The 23,262-nt window shown below is 38.7% G+C and overlaps 1 protein-coding gene across 1 annotated transcript in view; it reads left to right on the top strand.

Moving 5' to 3' along the window:
- ITFG1 (integrin alpha FG-GAP repeat containing 1) overlaps positions 1-23,262 on the top strand; it is an 85,257-nt gene that overhangs the window by 59,070 nt on the left and 2,925 nt on the right. Inside the window, exons 13-17 of the mRNA XM_086757751.1 lie at positions 2,804-2,847; positions 4,808-4,886; positions 17,796-17,920; positions 18,826-18,908; positions 20,533-20,650. Of these exons, the coding sequence (XP_086613877.1) occupies positions 2,804-2,847; positions 4,808-4,886; positions 17,796-17,920; positions 18,826-18,908; positions 20,533-20,650 (449 nt within the window). The remainder of the gene's footprint in view (positions 1-2,803; positions 2,848-4,807; positions 4,887-17,795; positions 17,921-18,825; positions 18,909-20,532; positions 20,651-23,262) is intronic.

Genomic DNA, 23,262 nt, shown 5'->3' on the forward strand with positions numbered 1-23,262 from the left:
ACAGAAAGGAACCAGAAGAAATTACAGCAGTGTTGACTTGAAGGGACATGCTTTGTTTGTCCACACTGACTGCCTTTTTATCTTGCCTGTTTTCGGAAACCTAGACAAGAAACAATAGCCAAGTGCACTTATTTTCATCTGTTCCTTGAGTGGTTGCAGTATTTTTCTAGCAGAGACTTCTGTCTTTTTTGCTGTACCTCTGTCCTGTCAAGCCTACTTTACTGGAGCTCTGGAAATGATGCAGAATCCAGTGCAAAACGGGCTGGTTTCATTTCGGTGTCGCCTGGCACGCTGTGTATTTTGCTTACGCTGCATGATCTGTTCCGAGAGCCAGTTTGTTTCCCTGTGTCAGTCAGTTTGGTGTCTTCAGCCTAAAAGTACCACATGGCACGAAACACACCTCACGTAAAAGTGCAGAATGGCAATGAACGTGGCACGGGTGTGTGAATTAATTAGAGCCTTGGTTTAAAACGCTAGAGTTAGATTATGACATTTGTAATTGAGAGTAATTAGGTTTTCAAGTTGCATGTCCTGCCGTGTTCTTCCAGACTGCAAAGGTGTTGAGCTTTGAGCTCACTGCTTGTCTGTCTTCCTTAGCTTTTTGGGAACAAGTTATGAAATAAGGCTGTATGTAACTTACGAGGACAAAGCTAAACAGGAGCAACCTGCGATTCACCTTCAAAACTTGTATTTGCAGTCAGGTTATTGAAATGCACCCAATCTTTCTAAAGCACACATTCTGCACACCGTAAGAAAAACAGAACTGCGGCTGCTACGGAGGCGGATGCATTTGTTACTTTCTCCTTAGCCTGAGCTTTATTCTCATCATAATATCCTGTGATGATTTCTCATGTTGATGGAAACCCTTTTTTTTTTTTTTTTTTTTTTTTTAAATAATGCTGTATATGGGTAGTGTAATTCACACAAGCATGCAGAAAATGTGATATTTTAATGTGATATTTTAATGGGGAAAAGAGTAATTTGCAATATGCTTTTTGATTTACTCTGTGTAAATCTGTCTTAAAAATTGGAGTAAGCCTTTTTTTAGCATCCTCTTAGGGTGTGAGTAATTTTGCATAGAAACCCCAGGAAATGGGAATTAATGAGTAGTCTAAAAATATTTTTACTGTGATACAGGGGAGAATATTTCTAACAAAACATGCTTTGTGCAAGTTAGTGTATCAATAAATGCGTTTTGTTCACTTATTTGGCATATGGACAATGAGAACAGTTTTGCTCATTTCAACGGATGTCAAATGTACTCAGTTGGATTATTTGTTCCAGTAGTGAAGGGGAACAGCAAATTGCAGTGTACTGTTTTGCATCAACATGGGAAGAGTTGGTTCCACTTGCATACACACCTATGTATAACATATAAAGTCAGCTTGTAGCTTAAAAAGTCTGTTTGTAGATACACCGTCTTCAAAGTCTGCTTTGCCACACATTCGTCTCACCTGTCCATGTTTCTAGGGTTTTTTTACTGTATAAAAATAATAGATCTTTCTGTGTTTGGAAATTTCAGCATTTTTTAATTGCAAGCGAATAATGGTAACTTGAGAATCATGACAGTTGTTAATACTAGCACACAAAATACTAGAGTATTCCTTCACTAGAGCAGTGCCACTTCTGACTCCAGTAGCAGTAATTTCTGATCCTGCTCTGACACCAGGAACACTTTATGTGCACCTTCTAGTATTGCACTGTCCCCAGACATTTCGTACCCAAAACTGCATGGAGCCTTAAAGTAGATAGAAAGAGCTTTAAAAAAAATCCTAGTGGGTAGGATGATGTCCCCTCAAATCTGGTCCACATCTGAATTTTTGCTGTCTGCCACACTTGCTTCAGGATACCATAACTCATGGGGAAGCTCTGTTTTCACTTGGCTTCCATACTGCCCAGCCTGTATCCTCTTCCCTGCGCAGGGCTGTTACTGGGCTGCTGCTCAACTGAAACATTGTCGTTTGACATCCAAATTCTGCGTCAGAATGACACCTTACATTGGTGGGTGGGTGTGGGGGGGTGTGTGTGTGCGCACGTGCGCACTTTGTTGCGTGTTTTAAAGGCGTTTTGGTATGGATGCTCTCATACTCAGTGTGACAGGATGTTCTAGGTTATAGAACCAGATGGCTTTCACTGGCCGTCATTCAGTTGATTATAAATAAGTGTTTAACAGGTATTTCTGTAGTTTAACTGATTTTTGAAACTACTAAGTTTTAAAAAATTGAACAGCTGTCACAGGCTTTAGACATTAAGTAACATTATACACACCTGCTTATAGTACTTTTGAATTCATAGAATAAATAGGTAATGGGATTTTTCTTTGTTTAAAAAAAGTTGTTTTCTGAATTGCTTTAAATCAAGATGTAAAACTTTCCCTTGTACGGAAGGAAAAGCGGTTACTTACCTTTTTACCGGTTAAAACAATAAAGCTGAATCTCTGCCACTGTTTTTAAATAGTTAGAGGTGAAGAATAATTAACAAAATGTACAGTCCACTGTTTTAAAAATGTTTTAATTTGGGTATTTTTAATGGCAAATCTCTCCTTTTGAAGCTGGTTAACCAGGGAGGTGTGATAAAAGTGACTAGCTGATTAACTTCTGCAAAGAAGTATACTTGACACAAATGAGGATTTTTTTTTTTTTTTTTTTTTTTAATACATTATAAGTCATGTAGAAGACTTATTTTCTTTTTGTGTTGTAATGGATACCTGACACTATTACTATACTGTAACAGATTTCAGAGGTAGTGCCTGTAAGATGGCTTCTTAAGACAAACACTGCAAGTTCTGTTTCTGTTGTTGCAGTTCTCAGCGGCCTCTGCTCTAACGACTGTCCTCGGAAAATAACGGTGAGTAGAACTGTTAACTTTGCATCCCTATTTAGCTTCAGATGAGCTAGTTATACCAAAAACTCTCCGCATATTAAGATATTTATTGACTGGAAGAACATGTAATCCAGATCATGGCCAGCTTCTGCATATCTGAGACCCGTACCTTTCATCGGCTGCCTGCTCAGAGACTGAGCAACGGTCAGGTTCTGCAGTGGGCTGTGTGACCCAGCGTGGCGGAGCTGGGACGTCCCGGATACAAGGAAAGCTCCTGTAATACTGCTGGGTGCACAAACTGTGTAGCATGCCAGGTCTTGTTCTGGGCAGGCAGACGGGCCAGGCAAAGCTGATTATGGGACCGATGCAGCCACACAGCCACTTCTGCATGGAAACACAGTAAGTGCATTCCACGCAGGATAGAAAGGAAGGAAATACACTTGATTCTGATGAGTCTGCAGAGAGCTGCGTATACATATGCCCATTTCTATTTCAATTATGTTAATAATTTCCAGAGACCCTGCAACTCACCCACCAAACTTTCAATTAACAAGTTGTTCACAGTGAAGGTTGGCCTAAAAGAGGAACTTGGAGGAATCAAAGCTAGCAGCAGGGCTAGGGCTCTGCAAAAATAGGAAATGTAATTTTAACTGGAAAATACCAGTAACGCTTCAAATGGGACCAACTTTTTATTCATGCGTATTTTAAGACTCAGAGTTTAATTTCTGATATAAAATAATAAGGAGGTTTGATAGTATTGTTAGCTTAATTACAGAACTAAAGAGAGGATTTAAAAAGCAACTGTTCACAGCAGATGTTGGTGAATGTTCCATTGTTGTAGAACAGTTTGGGTTGGAAGGGACCTATTGATGTCATTGAAACGCTGTTGCCTGCACTGTAATAGACGTTCTCTGTGAGAAAGTAATGTAAAGTACATTGTGCCAGAGTACAGCTACTGTATTACACCTTATTTACTCATCTTTTGTAGATCTGCATTAACGTCACCTTTGTAGTCTCCTTACTGTTCATTCTAATCAATTACTATTTTTTCAGGCTTTGATTCCATCTCTTATCATTATCGCTTATTCTTATGGTTCAGAACTTACTATTTTTGGAGGCAGGGTGTGAAATGGGTCATCATCTCTTCTTTTAGTGTTCTTTCTGTAACTCATTTGAAAGATCTTTACTGGATTTGATGCCCTAATATCAGCTTGAATTCAGCTTTTTTTTTTTTTTAAAAAAAAAAAAAGAACTTTCTTTAAAATACATTCTTACACTTGTCCCCCTTGCTTTCCCTTCCCCACCGTAGCAGATAACTGATTCCCCTCCTTCTTCCTTAGGTGCATTTGTTGCAGTTCATTACTCACACAACTCCGATTATTATTTTTTAAAATTTATTATTTTATTTTATTTCACTTTTCTCCCCACAACTGTACTTTGATGTTTAAGTACATTTTCTCCCTCAAGAGAATTTTCTTAAAATAGATATTGGTACTCAACAAGTAACTATTCAACCACTTTCATGAATTAAATAAAACACTGTTAAATCATTATAACAAAATTTTCAATTTGTGTATTATTTTTCAGTTCAGAAGGACCATCCAGATAGTGCATTCTCTCAGAAAATATCAAATGAGTTCTGCTTTTTCAGAATATGTAGTCATTTCTTTGAATTTTGAAGGTTTTTTTATTTCACTTATAGCTTCCAAGGAAACATTAAATCTTTTGCCAGAGGACTGAATGATATTGCTTTCTTCATGAGAAACTAAATGTTACTTAGCCAACTGATTAACCTTATTTTGAAAATTAATTTCCACATAATGCTATCACCAAAACAGTGGCAGAATTTTGAAATTATCCATATCAAAAGGAAATCATTACTCTAGAAGCACTTTTCTTTGGTTTACTGTTTAATCACTATAGCTTTGTCTGTTCCTAAAATTGTATCTGCCTTTTTTTTTTTTTCTTCTTTTTCCCTTTGTAGCCTTTTGGTGTTAATCAGCCTGGTCCTTACATCATGTACACTACTGTAGATGCAAATGGATACCTGAAAAATGGATCAGGTAAGATGATCTCATAGTGAGAATACACATGGTATGCTCTGGCTGTATATACTTGTCAGCAACCTAAAGAGTTGGAAAGAAATTTATAGCATGAAATAGGACTGGTTGTGGAAAAACAAAAAAACCTCTGATTTTCTTTTCTTTCCTTACATATTGCATATTTATTACAAATATTGTAACTGCGTTCTCTTTTCTTCTATCCCATGCAAATTGGGTTTGAAGAGTTGGCTGTCTCTTTCCCAATCTGAAAAATAGTTGGGTACAAGATCATCAGTTTGTGAAACAGCATAAGCTTCTAATGTTTTGCTTTTTCTACCAGTTCCTTAGCAATTATGTGTTAAGAAACAACAGTGGCCTTGAAATACCTAAATAGAATCCTGTAGCCATGTGGAAAAGGATCAACATAATATTCAGTAAGCACAGGATGTATTTTTTTGGAGTTGTTCAGTACACCTGGCAGGCTAACAAGGATGTATAAAATCATGAGTCGCGTGAGGAAGCCAGAGGGGGAATGGCTGTGTCCTTTCACGTAGTACAAGAACCACAAGGTATCAAAGAATCATTAGGTAGCTGCATCAAAAGAAATGGCGAGAAGCAGCGCTTCATGCAACTTGTAGCTTAACCAGAAGTTTAATTGCACAAGATGCTGCAGATACCACAGTTAACATGAGTCCAAAACCAAAGCAGACAGAAAAAGAAGAACCCGTTAGGCCATGGTCCCAGCAGTGCCTGATGCTAGTGTCCTGGGTTTTATGCTGCCTTCCTAGGTTCGTACTAGTGGCTCCTAGAAGACATGAGTGACTGTACTACATGGTCAATTAGTCTAACTTACGACTGTTAATCTTATGTCCATAATGGACTCAATTCTTGCAAGCCAAAAAGTGATCAGAGTACACATGTCTGTAAGCTGCGCCATTCTGACTCCTTCCCAATGCTGGCAGTCACCTGCATCTGTCACCCGAGTCTTATTTCCAATCAATCTCAGATCTTATAAATATGTTTCCTGTAGTTCACTGGGAAAACTGTATTTTGTATAACACCGATTTAAATAATAGCAATAATTTAGGGGAAAAAATGCTGACACAATGAGTTCCTAAATCAATGATAATACTGTGCTCAGGACTGTTAATTCCACCCTAGAAAAAATAAAGAGAAAGAAGATGTCCTGAAATATGAACCAGATAGCTGGGAAAAATATATCCTGACATTCTGTAGCACTTCTGTATTCGTACATGCTTAAATACAGGTTTGAAAATATTAGCCTCCTTTATAATCAAAGTAATAATTAATGCTAACATGAAAATGCAGAATATTTGTTCTAATTGTTGCACAAGTTAATTTTAACAAACTAATCATCCTGCCAGAGGTACACTCTGCTTCATTGCTCTGAAGGTGTTCTTCATAAGCCAAATGTTAAAAGAGCTCATAGATTTAGTTAGAAACACGTAAAACCCCATGATGAGCTGAGAGATTTTTAGGTATGCTGCAGTCTGTTAGACGATCTGCCCCATGCCCTAGGCAGCCAGTTCTGGTTGGGTAACAACCAGCACTCCTCTTTATTGCCCAATGCCAAGATGAAGGCTTACAGGCTTTGTCAGAGCCACGCCACAGTGCGGCCTGTCTTGTGAACCATCTCAGAAAATACTGGTAAAGGCCTACACGGGATCTTTCTCCTTATCCCTCAAAAGCCTGGATTCCTGTGGATGGGAAGCTTACTTCAATATGCTGTCTTTTTGCTTGTTTGTGGTCCCTGATAACCTTTGAATCCCCTAGCTTACTTAAACCAATTTTAACTGGAGCATATGTGCCTCAAATAAAACTCAACTAGTTCTGTAAAAATCAGTAGTTCAGTCAAAGAAGGAATTCTACATGAGGAAAAGACTTCAGTTAGAGATCAACAGCGATTTGGTCTGGTTTTGTCCTCAGGCTGGCCATGTGGTCAGCACGCCATAGTCTGAAGTGTTCTTGCCCAAGCAGTAAGGCAGGAGCGTAGCAGAAACAAGCTGAGTCTGCTGTGGAGGGTTTGTGGGGAAGGAGAAGGTCAGGCCAAAGGATGCTGCAGGCTCCATACAGGAGGTAGGGCTGCTTGCAAAGTCGTGCAGGATTCCTGTTCATACAAATACAGACATCCTCCATTTCACAGCTTCTCTCCTGTTTTTGAAGGTGTTTTGCCTCAGGGCAGGTTTCTGGAGATGCCTACCGTGTTACCCGTATTACTTTAATCCACACTGGAGTGCCTTTTCTGCTCTGTGCATCTTGATGTGCGCGTACCTTGGGTTTTGCCCGCTTTTTGCTTCCATGTTTCGTACTGGCTCTAGAGCTGAGTTTCTGCTGGGATACTGGCAAGCCCTATACAGTTGAATACAAGCAATTTTGTTGTGCCTGTTCCTTTTTTAGGACATATGAGTACTTGTTTTTCAAAACAACAAAAGTATAAACAGCTTGGAATGCACTTTGTATCTTAGTAAAAGCTTTCACAAATTTGTGTAGTAACTGTTGGAGTTCACGGATCTTTTCTTATGCTGTTAACGGCTCGCGGGCGATCGCTGTCCCCCTATACTCCTGGGGGTGGTTGTCTTGGAATGCGGACCTGTTGGTAAAGCTTCTTGAGAGCTGCTCACAGAGTTACTGGAAATTACTATAATTTCTATATTAAAACATTTCTTTCCAGCCTGCTACTAAAAGTTAGTTGAGTGCATTCATTGGGTGACCAGGAATCTAAATGCAGAAATCAGTGGGTTTAACGTAGTGTCGTGTATTTATTCCTTCAGGAGCCTTCGTGCAGGCCTGCCTAAATCAGGTGCACCTGTGTGAACATAAGCTAACAATGAAAACGCAGCCTCACAGGGCCTGTGGCCACGTGACTTGTGAACTGGCACCCGCGGGTAATCTTATTGTTGGAGAATCAGGAGTACTGATCAATAACTCTGCTTGCCTAAGTAACAAAAAAGATATTTTTTGCATAGGAAAAGAAACACGTTAGTAAAACCATCAGACTGACCTTTTTTTTTTTTTCCCTTCTTCTTTAGGAAAGTGCTATAAAATGGCTGTAAATAAAAAAAAAACCCTACACCGTAACCTTTGCTTAGACCTAATTATTCTCATCTAGATTCATTGTTCATGTAGTCAGAGAAGCTTTTAACTCTTGCTACTTATAGCACAATCTCAGACTTAGGAATCTGATATTTTATGTGAATTCATACAATACACTTAAAAATCATTCTAACAGCTAGTAGAATCTATATTAGATTCTTAAAAATATTTTATATTTGGCATATAAATAGTAACTGTAGAGGATGGAAACTTGGTATATCTGGATGATATATATATACATGTTGCTTTTAAAAATAAATTTTATTTTTTAAAATGATTCTAGACATTATTTTAATCAGAAGATGACAAAATAATGGATTTGTGGGATCTCAAGTGCAGAGTATCTATTAAAAGGTTAATTGACAGCAGTATAAACTGATTCTAAACCTCACTTTTAGGAAATACAAATTTAGCTGAGATTGTTTTGTGTATGCTTGACTCTTTGGCCCTTACTACTTAAGCAACCTTATAAAATAGCCCAGTGGCAAAATAAAGATTCCTCCAGCTATGGACCTCTGTCATGGAAGAGTGCACATCGCTTACAAATTCCTTATACCTGTGGGGAATAAAGCTAGCTTAGAATTTGGACCTATTTCATGTATCACTTTCTTTCTTTCATTCTTTTTTTTTTTTCCCCTCTGGTTCTCTCCTCCAAGAAGAAAAACAAATACATTTTTCGTAAACATTATCTTTAGGGTTTGTTGAGTCTGGTTATTTCGGGGTTTTTAGGGGGTGATGCTTCTAGAAATGCAATGTTTTTACAGTTTAGTCTAAGAAACAGCTATCAAATATGATTTAATACTGCTATAATACCATTCATCTTCACCACTACCATATGTACAATAATAAAAACCTAACAGAGTCCAGTGATGATGAATTTCCTTTTCTGTTTTGGCATTATGAAATAATGGTAATGAATTCCAAGTGCATTTATGACCCTAGCAGTATTGCTACAGTGAATTTTATAATACTGACTTTGATCAGTTTCTCAACTGTAATAAGTTAATAGATTTTTTTGAGTCTGTATAAGAACGTTTCAAAGTCACGTTTTCTGAAGCTATTATATTAAGTTTGTATCTAAACTTTCTTTTACAAGTCCTACTTGTAAAATTCAGTAAATGTTGTTCTAACTAGAATTACTGGCCTACATATTATTCTCTTGGAAAAGCAGTCTGTTACATCAGAATTGTATTCTATTTGACTGTCAAGAAATAGCTCAAGCAGCACTTTTATAACAGTTTGCTGGTGGGCAATGCCAAACCCACATGGCATTCTTGGGCCAGATATAAACTTACAAAACGTCTTTTCCACATTAACCTTTTAAAAGTATGGCATCAATATACTATTTTAAAACTCATTTTCACCAACTTACTTGCATGCCTTATATAATATCATGTAATAATCTATATCTGAAGCTTTTAATTATATGAAAGCAATGATGAAATAATCTGATAGTTTGTAATCATATTTGCTCAGCTCTCTTTTTTTTTTTTTTTTTTTTTTTTTTTAAACTGAGCTGATGCTATTTCTTGTCTTTACCACTGGTCTTAGCAGGGGAAGAGGCATTGGCTGGACGACTGAAACCAAACTGTCCTGTCAGCTTAAGTTATCCTTCCAGCCCTGGGTTAAAGGAAATCATACAGTACTCGTGAAATGTCCACCATTCTGCTTCTGATCTTCCTAATTCTGCAGGTCTTTAGTTCTGAATTATGGTGTCTTTCATGTATGCAATATTCATGCAAAGAGTAAAATAAAAAGGCAGATTTGGCTGTCCTTATCTAATTCATTTTAAGGTTCTTTGATCTGCCAAGACTTAAGTACAGGAAATTTGCATAATTACAAGTTTTTTTAAAAAAAAAACATTGTCAGAATTATTCTCTCTCTATTAACATCCAGCATGTTGCTAAAAGATAGCAGAATAATAATTAGTGCATATTCTATGCTTTTACTCTCACATTGTTCAATTCACTTGCAATCTTACAAGAAGAAATCCTGTTAAATTAGCTACAAGGAATAGCAATTGCCCAAATGAGCGTTAGGATGAAGAAGTACTGGGTCTGTAGTTAATATCTCCACAGACAGTTTTGCAAGCTGCAGTGGGTCCCAGTAATGACCCTTTGTGTTTTCTTGAGAAGGCTGCCTGCTTGATATATTTGGTTTCATTTCTTTTATTACCAATAACACAAACTGGTTTTCTTAGCACTACTGTCCTTTTGCACCCAGAACAATGTAAATAAGATCAGATGCTTTAAATGGTTAATTGCTGTTAATTTACCGAAATGTTTTCAGAGGCTGCACAAGGCCGGTTTCATGGTGCAGCACCAGCACACGACAGGCGTGTTACGTTTGTTACTGCAGCCTTGCCTGGTCAAAGGCTGAACGAGTCAAATGGCTGCCGAGACTTCACGCTACAAACATCAGGCCACCTTTAGCCATCAGCATCTTTTTTTCCTGTTTTTCATTCTGATGCCCCTTCCCCTTTCATCTGGCTGGAGATTCAGTTTGATGCATTGTTTCATATTTTCACTTCAACTTAAAATGGGATAATATCTTCTGTGTTTTCAGGCTACACTACGGACATCATAGTTTTCTCTCTTGAAGTAAAAATATGCCGATGAACATAGAGTTTGAAATAAATAGGGTCATAGTTGCAGTTTGTGTCTACCAAAAATACTAATCTTATGGGCCGGGAAGAATAGAACAATAAATGTTTCAGGTTTACTCAAAGATCAATATCCATACATAAGCATAATGCTATCATATGACTAGATTAATTCCATTGCTCCTGTGGATCAAGTCATAATTTGTATGGCTGAAGCTGTATGGACGGATGAGAATTGCAGAAGCTCTCTCAGTGCTCTTTCATTTTGCTTATTTTGCTTGGGTTTGTTTCCAGCCTTCTGTGGCGTGACCTTTCACATGCTGTTAAGCCATGCCCTTCTGGTTTTTTGAAATCTGCTTATCTTTCCCTGTTGTTGCATTGAGTCCTCATGCTGTTTAACTAAATTGGATTGTGAGGTGAACACAAATGTCTAGCAGCTATTGGAGTAATGAATTTAAACATAAACATTGCAATATGTACCAGACAAAAGCAAAATCAGCTGAATTTCTATAGCCATTTGACATTGCAGGATTCAGTATGTGGAATTCCCCTACACAGGAAAAAAAGAGCATATTCCTGGAAGAACCTGGAATCATTTAATACTGGGCTAGCTGGATTAACCTGTGCAAAAGGTTGGGATATGAGCAGTGCGATCATTTTATTGCTTGTTTGGGGGGTTTTAAGAGTTTTTAAAGAGTTTTTTAATTTTACTTTTATAATTTTACGGTGTAAAGTTATTCCTAATGAAAACACATATTGTCATATAAATGCATCAGATGTGGAGTTTGGGCTTTCAGAAGAAGTATCACAAGTGTCAACAGCATTGCAAGTGAGAGGTGTCAAAGGCACAAGTGTGCACTTTAATCCACTTCCCCCAGTTATTTTTGGAACTCCACGAAAAGATGCTGCAGAAAAAGCTGAGAGGAGAAATTGTGTACTGCATTAATCTAGAATTTCCGTTGTACGGACAAGAGGCAACGCTTTGGTGTGCCGTGTAGCACAATGCTGGTGATCGCCGTGATGTAAATACCACTGTGGTTGTTCAGCTGTCCTGCGCAGCTTAAGCGACGCACACTCCCTGGGAAACTTTTCCTGACTCTGGAACTGGCTCTGTCTGCCTCCAGCTGTTCCATGCACGTTGTTGACAGCTATGCAGTAGTTTGCGCAGCTTCTGCGTGTAGTTTTTTTGGCATGACTTTCAGTTTTTCTAGGATGCATGTATGTCTCTAACTTAAAAGAAATCAGTAGTCATATGTTGACCTCAGTGTTAAGGTAGATGTTGGTACAGAAGAATTTTGATGCAAGTGTGAGACCACAGCCTACATCTGAGATATTCTATGTTTTTCACAATGAACTGGTTTTTACCAGGAAAGCCATCTGCATTCTCAACAGGTACAAACAATGTCTGTCTAAAATAAAGCAACTCCTTGTTATATTTTCTAACTCTGTTAGATTTTGGGAGGTTTTTTTGACAAGTTGATTCACAGCTCACAATTACCTTCAGTTACTATTTTGGTGAATGCATTAAAGCTGCTGATAAATGCATTATTTTGCAAATTAGAGGAAAATATAGCAACTGGAAGAAATAATGACATAACATTTTTATTTATGAAAATACATTTTGCTGTTCAGTCCTCTACTATATTGAATTTGGGCGACTTTTGAAAGCCTAAATATTATTACTGTATTTTGATTTAATCTGAATGGCTTTAATGGGCTACTTAAAAGCAAGTACTATTTTGTCAAGAAAAGTGTAATTTAAAAAATTAAAAGAATGGTGCTTCAGGAGATCACAGGTTTGAAATTGTGGGGTTGCCATTAGTCTTTCAACTCTGTGTAGTGGTCTTGTATGTTCTGCTCCATTATTCCACAAACTAAGCTTATTCAAACTGACTGAACAATATCAGTTTTATGAATCTATCTAAGTAGGTTCAACCAGTCTGTTGGTAAATCCAACTGGTAAATCCAGTGTCAGTTCCACTGTTTAAAGAAACAATAGAAAGCATTGCTTCTACATGTAAATACCATCACCTTCCCTTTGTAAAGGTAAATTGGCTTCATTTAAGCACTTATGCAGCTTAGGTGTGGTCACCCTGAAATCAGCTGTTGGGGACACTGAAGTTTAACCCAGGGCACATTGTGCTACCCTTGAGCTTTCAGCAAGTTTACATCGGTATAACAGCAGCAGAAGGGAAATGCCTTAATTCAGGTTTAAAAGAACAAGCACTGTATGTGTCATAGACCACACATGATTGTTTTTCAGACAGGGCTTTCAAAAGGTTGATGATGTGTATTGCTTCAGATTCTATAAGCCAGGCTTCAAAAATAAGGAGATTGATTCAAATATGTTCAGAATTATTTTTGAATATCAAACTCTGCACAATTTTGTAAGGTTTGGCTGCCCAACATCCCTGCTCCTTGCAGGGGGGTTGGACTAGATGACCTTTGAAGGTCCATTCCAACCCTAACCATTCTACGATTCTAACTATTTCCTAAGAATTTGGTGTCTGACAGGCTGAAACCACTGAAAACCGTATCTTAAAATGTTGAGGTTTTTTACTGTGCCCAAGGATTTTGAAGCAATAAACTTAGTGACTTAGAATTTAAAACACAAACATAAACACCAACACCTATACCAATACCATAGCCCATGATATCTGGGTGCTTCCAAATAACTCGTTTGAAGCAAGAAGCATAAGGCAAAAGACATAGTGTTGAATAGTCTTTAAAGTGGTATTAAAAAGTAATGATGTGCAGTATGGAGGGGATAAGGTTTTTCATTCTTGTTCATAGCAGCAGCTCTGCTGATGAAGCAAAACAAGGTATGGAGCAACAGCCACTTTCTCCATCTTGCTTGCACAGACTTCCAAAAGCTCGAAGAACAATCTTAGTGTAATAAATAAATCCCACCTTCCTGCTTGAAGATGGAATTATATTTTCAAGTCTTCCTGCAACAAGTAGAAAATTGTTTAGAATAGTTTTACAAGAGAGCAAATGGCTAGAGTTGCTATTTAAATTAAATTTTAAATACTTTCATAAGTAAATTAACTACCAGTGACTGAGAACTTTAGAAATTACTATAAACTGTTAACAGTACTCTAATTTATCTTTTTATTTTTAATCTTTGTTCAAGATTTTTATGTTTTTCAGATGAACACTTCTCAGTCTTAATTACTTGTTTGCAATTCTAAGTGGACCACCTGAGTAACCATCAATCTCTCACAGAATTTATGACAGATATAGGTGGAGTAAAGCAGAAATGGATCTCAAAGATCTCATATTTGTAGCCAGCTGTAAACTAGGACCTTCTAAATGGCATCATCCTGAGTCCTGCCTAGCTGTTGTCTCCCAATTTTAAAGGCAAATAAAGAAAAGGTATGCACAGATTTTCTGCATGCTATAGAGAGGAAAACATTCCTTGCTGACCTTTGCAAATGATCTATTTACTTCCTGAAGCGTAAGATTTCATTATCCTTATCTTAGTAGGCTTAAGAACCAGTGTTAGTAGCCATGAAATTATTCAGTGCTTTTAAGAATTGTAGCTGCAATATCTGACTCTCTAACCTCTTTAAGGCTGACTGCACACAGCATATGACATTTTCTTTTATTTCTTTTAATTGTTGACATTCATTTCATTTGCATGATGAAAGAAAAAAGGAAGATCTCAGTTGCAGTCTCCTCACAATCCTAAATATTTCACTCAAAAGTCATTCTAAAAGCTTTTCAACGTTGTTTTCCTTGTTCTTTGGGGAAAAATCCTTCAGAACTCAGCATCAGTGAAGCAGATTTTTAAAGAACATTCTTTATCATGTTATAGCATGACCAAGTAATACATACCTTGTTTGGTTTTATAACTCAGTCACATGTAATAAACTATTATCCTTGTTCCCTGCTGCTTTTATATTGGTAACTAGTGCTGTCAGATATTATGTGCTTACTCTAATTTGAGAATTACTCCAATTTTAGATTTGGAAATTGAGACCTGGAGATTGAGTAGTTCAGCCAAGATCATGTAAGGGAAGTCAGTGACAAAGCAGGAACAGACTCAAGACCCAAGTCCTATACTGTTATCTCAGCTTCCTGGGAAAATCCCCAGTCCTAGAGAAAAGCTGCTCAGCTAATGCTGTCTGCCAGAGTTTCCACAGTCTGGGAACTCACCTGACAGCGTACGCAGTACACCTTGCCCTCGCAACACAGGACTGAAAGTACAAATCCTGCTTAAATATTTCCACATCTACTTGTTCATTACACTGTTCTGCATAAATCTCAAATATACCTAATCTTTAGGAAAACTGTTCTTGCTTCTTTTTGCTAATAGCATTTTAGCTTAATAAAAAGGTGACTGCATCAAGCTGTTGTTTCAGATCTCAGCTACATGTATTTAGTTGACTTTTATCTTGCCTTTTAAAATAAAATTATCAGAGCTCTAGAACTAAAATAATACAGAATATTTATCTCATTATTAAATAGGCCTGTTTCAAAACATGCCTGATAGCATATGACAAGCTTCTTCCTAAAAAAAAAAAAGCTGTTGGAGTGCGAGGAGGTTCAGAAAAATAGAACCATGAAGTAATCATCATATTGCATTAGGGTTCACAGTTATCACCATCTAATACACAAAGTCGTTTGTCCCCCATAAGAAGATATAAAAGCTGAAGAGCTGCTTTTGAAAGTAGGTGTCTGTCGTAGTTCAGCCCCGATCGGGACCAGACTACGCAGTCTCTCTCTCGCTCCCCCCACCCTCCGAGAGAACAGGGGGAGATGATATAAGAAAAATGGCTCAAGGTTTGAGATAAGGACAGGGAGAAATCCTTAAAGGTACCGTCACGGGCAAAACAGACTCGACTTGGAGAAAACTATTAATTTATTTCTAAAATTAGCAGGAGAATGAGACAGGGAACAAGATAACCTCCCCCCACCCCTCCCTCTTCCCGGGCTTAACATTATCTATACTACCTTCCCCTCCCGAGCGGCACGGGGGGGGAAAAGGGAATGGGGGTCGCGGTCAGTTCATCACGCGTTGTTTTACGCCGCTGTATCATCGTCGGGGGAAGAACTCCTCGCATTCCTCCTCTGCTCCAGCGTGGGGTCCCTCCCACGGGCCACAGTCCTTCGTGAAACTGCTCCGGCGTGGGTCATCTCTTCCACGGGTGCAATCCCTCTAGAACAGCTGTCCCAGCGGGCCCTCCACGGGCCACAGCCTCCTTCAGGCCTCCACCTGCTCCGGCGTGGGGTCCTCCACGGGCTGCAGGTGGATCTCTGCCCCTCCGTGGACCTCCATGGGCTGCAGGGGGACAACCCGCTCCACCATGGTCTTCACCACGAGTTGCAGAGGAATCTTGGCCAGGAGCCGTGTTACTCCTCCCCCTCCTTCTTCACTGACCTTGGCGTCTGCAGCCGTTCCTCACAACAGGCTGGCAGACACCTCTCAGGATCCTTTTTACATCTTATTCACTTCTCATCTCCTCTCCACTTCTTGCAGCCGGGCCGGGCCGAGTTGGGCCCAGTCGGCTGCCCGGCGGGAGGCCAGAGGGTGAGGCCTGCAAGGCCCATGAGGCTCGCGCCTCCCCCTCTCTGCCCCCCGCTCAGCTGCTTCACATCTTCTCCTCCTCTTTTTCCTGTTTTTCCCCTACTTAAATACGTTATCGCAGAGGCGTTATCACGGGACATTCTGCTACCAATTGGCTCGGCCTTGGCCAGCAGTGGGTCCGCCTTAGGCCTGGCCGAGTCCACTGAACAAAGGGGAGCGACTTCTAGCAGTTTCCTACAGAAGCTACCACCTTAGGCCCCCCCTCACTAACAAAACCAGAACAGTGTCACATCTTGGTAGTTCCTTGGTGTAAGAGCTTCTGTAATACTCTAAATAATCACTTTCCAGAGACTTTGACTGGGATCCCTGCTCGTCTGTAGTGGCAAACGCATGCTTGCACTCATCGGGCTATCTCCAGGAGCTAAGAATGGAAGTTTGTTTCTGCTTTTTCTTGAAGGGATGTTTGGCTTTGCCACAGGAGTAGTAGTCATTGTTGTTGGGGAGCTTTTCCCCCGCACCTCGCTGCAGCTGTGCAAGATGCCATGCAGTTAGTATGGCCAACAGCCAGTTGTCTGAAGCAAAATACTAACTTCCAGAATCAAGCCTTGGAGGAAAGTGTGGAGAGGTAGAACAGAGCTGGCTGTAAATTCATTCCAAATGGGAATTTGGGTTAATTCACATTATGTTATGAATAGTTGCTTAACTTATAATCTGTCAGATGCCAAAGCAGAGAAAAATCTGACAAAAAATACTGACTGTACATCATATCCTTGTGAAAAATTGTTTCTGTGGCGATGTAAACCTACTTGTGGTTGTCAAGTGTCCCTTGAACTCATTTCTGTTCATCTGGTGAAGGGCTGAATCCAGTGCAGTATTTATGAGGAGCTGGTATCATTCCTGCTGTGTAACCAGATCCCTTACGAAGAGGCTTTATAGAGAATGAACAAAAAATCTGTGTAGGATCTGAATCAGTCTGTCAGAAATGAAAATATTACAAGATTTCTGTTTAAATGGAATAATCAGATACTTTGGAAATGGGATGTTAGGGAACCTGTTGATAGCGGCAACACTGGTCTGTTTCCCTACTGCCTTTTCAGGAAACAAAGACTTCCTGTACCCCTGCAGCCTCTCCTTTAATTATTTATAATTACATGCTCTTGCTAGGGCCTAACTTGCAACCACTGTAATCCTGTTTTTGTTAAATCAGTCTATTATTTGAGAACTTGGTCATGAGAATTCACTTAGCGGATTTTGTGACATAAGAACAAACAGTAGTTACTGATTAATGAAAACTAAAGTGAACCTTCATGCGTGGAGTCTGAGCTTGTAAATCAATGGGGCAAAAGACTTGGCGCTACTCGTATCAAAATAAACACGGATAGCTGATTTCTTCTCAGCTTGTAACAAATACTAGAGATTCAGTTTAACATAGAAATGGTGCTCAAAAGAATCATCTTACCAAGAAATCTGAAACATTTAAGCTGTTCTCCAAGTGAGTGCCCACAAGCAGTTTGGAAGTGTGGGATTGAGCCTTCAAGAATTAAATAATCATGCAGTTGGTTAAAATCTTTTTAAACATTTTTATTAGCGACTGAAATGTACATTTGTATAGAACGTTGGTGGTTTTGCGGTTGGGTGTTTTTTCAAAATACTTACTTGGTGGTCTTTTCTAATTTTCTTTCAGCTGGACAGCTTAGTCAGTCAGCACATTTTGCTCTCCAGTTGCCATACAATGTGCTAGGCTTGGGGCGCAGTGCTAATTTCCTTGACCATTTGTATGTTGGCATTCCTCGTCCTTTAGGAGAAAAGGTTAGTAGAGATTTAAGATTGTCAATGTCAAGCTAATATTCATGGTGTTACCTTTCCTAATAGAGTTTGGATGGAATTACTGCTAGGAACGCTTCCTTTTTTCTTTTTTTTTTTTTTTCTTTTTCTTCTTCCTTCCCCCTTAAAAGCAAGAAAGCAAGAATATCAAAGTAGTAGGTTTGAATACAAAAAAAAATTTGCCAAAAAGAACCTTGTATGCCTGTTTTGTGGGGGCATAAGCTCTGAAGCCAGCACTGAGACTAAAAGATGACTGAAGTTGTCTGTAAATGGTAGCACACGTGTTTAGTGCCTGTTCGTTTGGTAAATGTGTATTAGATCTGATGGTCCAGTTGCTACGGTCTCAGCTGGCGTTGTCTGGCTGGCCTATAAACTCACCTAATCCCTTCTGCCTCACTGCTAAAACCATGATCAGTGTGATGGGAGGAGAAGATAACCAGGATTATCTAATCTTCAGATGAAACGTAAAAGTAGAGTCCTGACCAGTTTCATTCTTTAAAGATCTGATAGTACTACTTTAAAAAGTGAGGTGTTCAAATTAACATACTGGCCAAATTCTGATTCGGATAATTGCTTTGCCTTCCTCCTCTGTAGAACTGGTTCTTTTCTTCTTTCCCTATTATGTTGTTGCTTTGTACTTTTTAAGCAGATGCTGTGTTGCATGTCAGCAACAGTTATTTAACGTTTTACATTTTTGTTGTTTTTAAAGCACTTTGTAGCTTTCAGAATAAAAGGTTTATACAAATGTAAGAGAATGATCACTTATATTTAAAATTTTTAAAAGCAACAGGTTTTTTGTTTCTCCTTTATGTATGTTTCAAAAGATAATTTATTTGCTTTTAAGCATGTTGGTTTGTTAGGAATTGACATAGCATTTGTTTTCCTTTCAGTCTATAAGAAAACAAGAGTGGACAGCTATCATACCGAACTCCCAGCTTATAGTCATCCCCTATCCTCATAATGTTCCTCGAAGGTAACTTCCTTATTTTGGTTTGCACTTCACAAAATTACTTTAATACAGAATTTCAATTAGGCATTATGGTTTAAAAAGAGGCACTCATATAGAAAGTAAATTGAAGAACAATGGCAGGGGTCAATTCTATAGATGTGGTGTGACTAGGCAGAATACTTCTCACGTATGTACACAAACTCTTAGATAGTCCCATAAACAATCAAAATCTATTACCAGCTCTGCTCCTGTAAGTAATAACATATTTGCTAGATTTACCAACCTTCTTTTTGACAAATGGCAAGCATCGTAATTATTGACGCAAGCATTTTTGTTTCACCAAACGTGCAATTTCTGCCTAGCTGAATGGAAGAGCTTTAGTTCAGCCCTTCTGAATGCAGTATTTACTGCCAGTGGTACAAATGTTTTTCTTTAAGTAATGGTGATTAGGTTGGTCACACAAGAGCTTGAACACTGAATTCACTTTGCAATTTACATGTTTATCCCAGAAAAAGAGCATGTTTCTCTCCTTGCTATTAGACAAAACATTAGTCGCATATTCTAGCTGCTTTTTGCCGCTTGATCTACTAGTGAGGTCAGTTGCCTTTATCATGCAGAAATGATTCTGACATCAGTTTCATGAGTTAATTTTACTATAAGACAAATAGCAGTTGAAAAGCGATGTGCCGCTTGAGTTGGTAATTAACCACCACAGGAATAACATCTGCCAGATGAAGACAATTTAGTTATAGTCATGAGGTACTTAAAGGTATGTGTTACGCAAAAGTTCTTCTGTCATCCTTAAACTATTTTTGCTTTCCTGTGAAGCAAGTTTATGGACACTGCAGAAGAGCTGAGGACGGAATCCCCAGAAGAAGTGAGATTCATAATAAACACTTCTTAAATTTATACATTTTTTAAAAACATAGATATGTTGTTTCCTGAGAGGCCTCAGCATAGAGCACAGAGCCTCCTGCTGACAGCTTTCCGGTGATAGGAAGCGTGTAGCACAAAAAGGGCGTTAACTGAGCCTCGGGACCCCACAACATTCAAGGGATGTCTTCCAGAAGCCGTGAAAATGCTCCATTTTGTGGCTCTCCAGCATTCTTCTGCCATAATCAACTGGTTCTGTTGCCAACAACTGCAGTCGTCCCTGGGTGAACTTCCGACTGAGAGATGCCGAACCAGCTGGACCCCATGAGCATGTCCAAGAGGAGCTCCTCATGTGGAGGAAACAATCTCTTACAGGCTTATTCCACTCCGCTTCTCCATCTCCCCAAGCCCCGGGCAGGCAGTTTTGTGGAAGGTTTTCCTCCATGTTTTACTTTGTCCTGAGCAGAGGCAGGAGATAAATCTCCTAACGAGGAAAAAAAAGTCAGTCCCTGAGGATATCCATAGCATCCCTGGAAAGTTAAACAGAAACTGAACTTAGACATGGCATTACCTGAAAAACAGTAAGCCTACACTAAGCCATGTATTTCCAAGTGAACACCACTAAGCTTCAGTTTCTAAGTACAGCCACTAATTTCTGTAGACCAACTTGTTACCTGTCGTACACCAGGTAACTTTCACTTTTGTAAGTTAGAGTTGTTCTCTGCTTCCTAATGAAGAGTATTAATGTTTCCTTGGGTTTTCTTCTTTTGTATAGCTGGAGTGCCAAGCTGTATCTCACCCCAAGTAACATTGTGTTGCTAACAGCTATAGCCTTAATTGGTGTCTGTGTTTTCATCCTGGCAATAATTGGCATATTACACTGGCAAGAAAAGGTAAGTTTAATTAACTAGATTCTTTTCTATATTTTATGTACTATTTAGCTTCCTAATATTTTTACAGTCTTGTACATTGGTTTTTTGAGTAGTTTTCTACAGTATAATTTCTGACACAGACTACATTAATTCCCAAAAGGTGTTTATTATTAATTCGGTATTTACTGCAAACCTAAAAATTTGCATTGTTTTTATTTAAGCTCTAAGACCCATAAAAAGGGAAATGAAGAGAAACATGGATAAGTTTTTGCCATTAAGCTGTTATTCCCAGCTAAATGAGACATTTTTGTTTCATATTGAAGCTTTCTGTCTTGCAGAGTTTTGAGGAGTACTGTTTTGGAAAAAGGAACATAAACTCTGTTTACTTATCTTGACTTCTGCTGGTAATCTACCAATAAGGAAGATATCTCTTTTTCTGTATCTCTCTTTGCTGATTGCACTGACATTAGCATTCAAGACCACGTAGGGAGACAATCGTGTGCATATTGGCTGCTTTGCTCTGTGTGGCTGAATTATACACCCAGCGTATAGAAATGCATTGATTTGAAGAAGCATTTTGAAAGGGGCCTTTCATATCACAAAAGAAATGCATTCCCATTTTTCTTAACTATGCTCAGTTCGCAATCATATCCCACTGGCAGGATTGCCAATAAATGCTACTACATACCGAACCATAATCCTAGCTGTCAAATAAAATTACTGCATATTTTGACATGGCAGAACTGTTTGTTATTTTGTGCTTGTGGAAATAAAATGACCTTGTTAAGCATTCTGATAGGCTTTGTGCATGCTTCGGATTTAAATAAAACACACAAAGCAAAGAAATACAAAGTTTATGATGGCTTTCCCTAGCTTGTCTTACTGTACCAAGAAAGCATTGCTAACTGTAGCTAGGACTGTACACAGGCTGGGCTTAATTCTGTCCAACATATCATAAGCAACAAAAGTAGCAGAAAAAAATTCTGGACTTGGAGTTGGGGAAGGATTAACTATGTATAACTCCATCTGGAGAAATGGATATATAATGTCAACATGTAAAACAATTCTTTGTATAATAATCCCTGTGTTACAGAGGAGCGCTCAGCCCAGAATGAGGGCTTTCTGAGCCATTTTAAAACCCGTCAGGTATATGTGAGTGAAGTGGTGTATTGGTTATATTATAAACTCATTTCCAACAGCTGGATCTTGCTCAAAACAGGCACAAATATTTGCATAAATTGTGAGTATTTGCAGACTACTATATAAACATTTGTTAATTCCTATGATTTTCCAATGACCTCCTGTTGATTTTTACCATCCAAATTTTTAGAAGAAATAGTTAAGGTACAGAACAGACAAGAACCTTGACCAAGGCTGTATTGTGCATCACTGACACGACTGGGAGTTAAACTCCAAAGTTGCTTGTTTCTAAGCTTGTTCCTGGTTTCAGTAATCCTCTCGTAAAAATACTATTCTGCCTAAATGCTGTTTTCCCTTACGGATCTCTAGGGTACCTATAGCAAAGAAAGCAAAGGGAAATGTAATGGCAGTTAAAATTTCTTCTTTTCCCCCAGAGGATATATCTGTCTGTAAGCTGCAGTGTTTTATTCAGCAGTTAAAATAAACCATGAACAAATAAACCTCTGCAGATAAGTAGGAGGAGGAAAGGAGGAGCCTTTGTCTACAGCAGTTCTTGCACGCTCGTCTGCCAGCCAAGTATTGTATTGTTTAAAGAACTGTAGGATTCAGGGATAGGGTGTTGCTCTGTCACACCATAGACATTTTGGATCCATTAAAAAGAAAAAAGTTTTTAAATCTCAGTTGCTAGGTTTTAGTTTTGATACATAAATGAAAGAGAAATTGAGGAAGAATTTACGCCATTATTCATCTTACAACAATAGAGTCTGCGAACATTAGCTAAGGACCTTGATGTTGCTGTATTGAGAGTCTTCATAACTTCTTTGTGGTCTGGAGGCTAACGCGAATGCTACACATGGGTGATAACACTGCTAGAGAAGTTTTGATGGATTCATCAGTATCAGTTACTGACAAATTTTAAGTAGCAATTTTTTCAGGAAGCATACAAGAAATGGAGTGAAAATTGCTTTCTAAGTGGTACTATACAATTTTGTGTGAGGTGGCAAGCCTTTCAGTGTAGAAAGGAGTGTGCCACTCCCTCCTCCCACCCCAGTTTTGACATTCAGAGTACTACTGACGCTGATAAAGTCCCTGCCAAAAAGCCAGACTGATACATCTTAAACTTCACTGACAGCTCTGCTGCTGCCACAAAATGCAGTAAAATCCGTAGTTAATCCAGTGGAGCTGCTGTCACACATAAACGTGTGCGAGGAGGAAATCCTTGGCCTCGAGCCAAAGCAGACAGCAAACTTTTGTGACAGAACACACGCACCGATTTCTACTGAAATTGTTGTGTGTATCTGTCAGCTGGGATACAAATCTGAATGCCCACACAACAGCATACTGTAAAGGCTTTTCTTCATTTTACTCATTTAAAAAAAAAACAAGAGTTAGGTATAAGCAAGCTAAATAGCATTTAAAACTGTTCTGCTAAACTCTCCTGTGCTAGAATTCACACATACTGTCTGTCATGACAAAAACGCTGTTTGCTAGAA

The sequence above is a fragment of the Chlamydotis macqueenii genome, chromosome 13, assembly GCF_036417535.1.
Source record: "Chlamydotis macqueenii isolate bChlMac1 chromosome 13, bChlMac1.mat, whole genome shotgun sequence".
Taxonomy (NCBI): Eukaryota; Metazoa; Chordata; class Aves; order Otidiformes; family Otididae; genus Chlamydotis; species Chlamydotis macqueenii.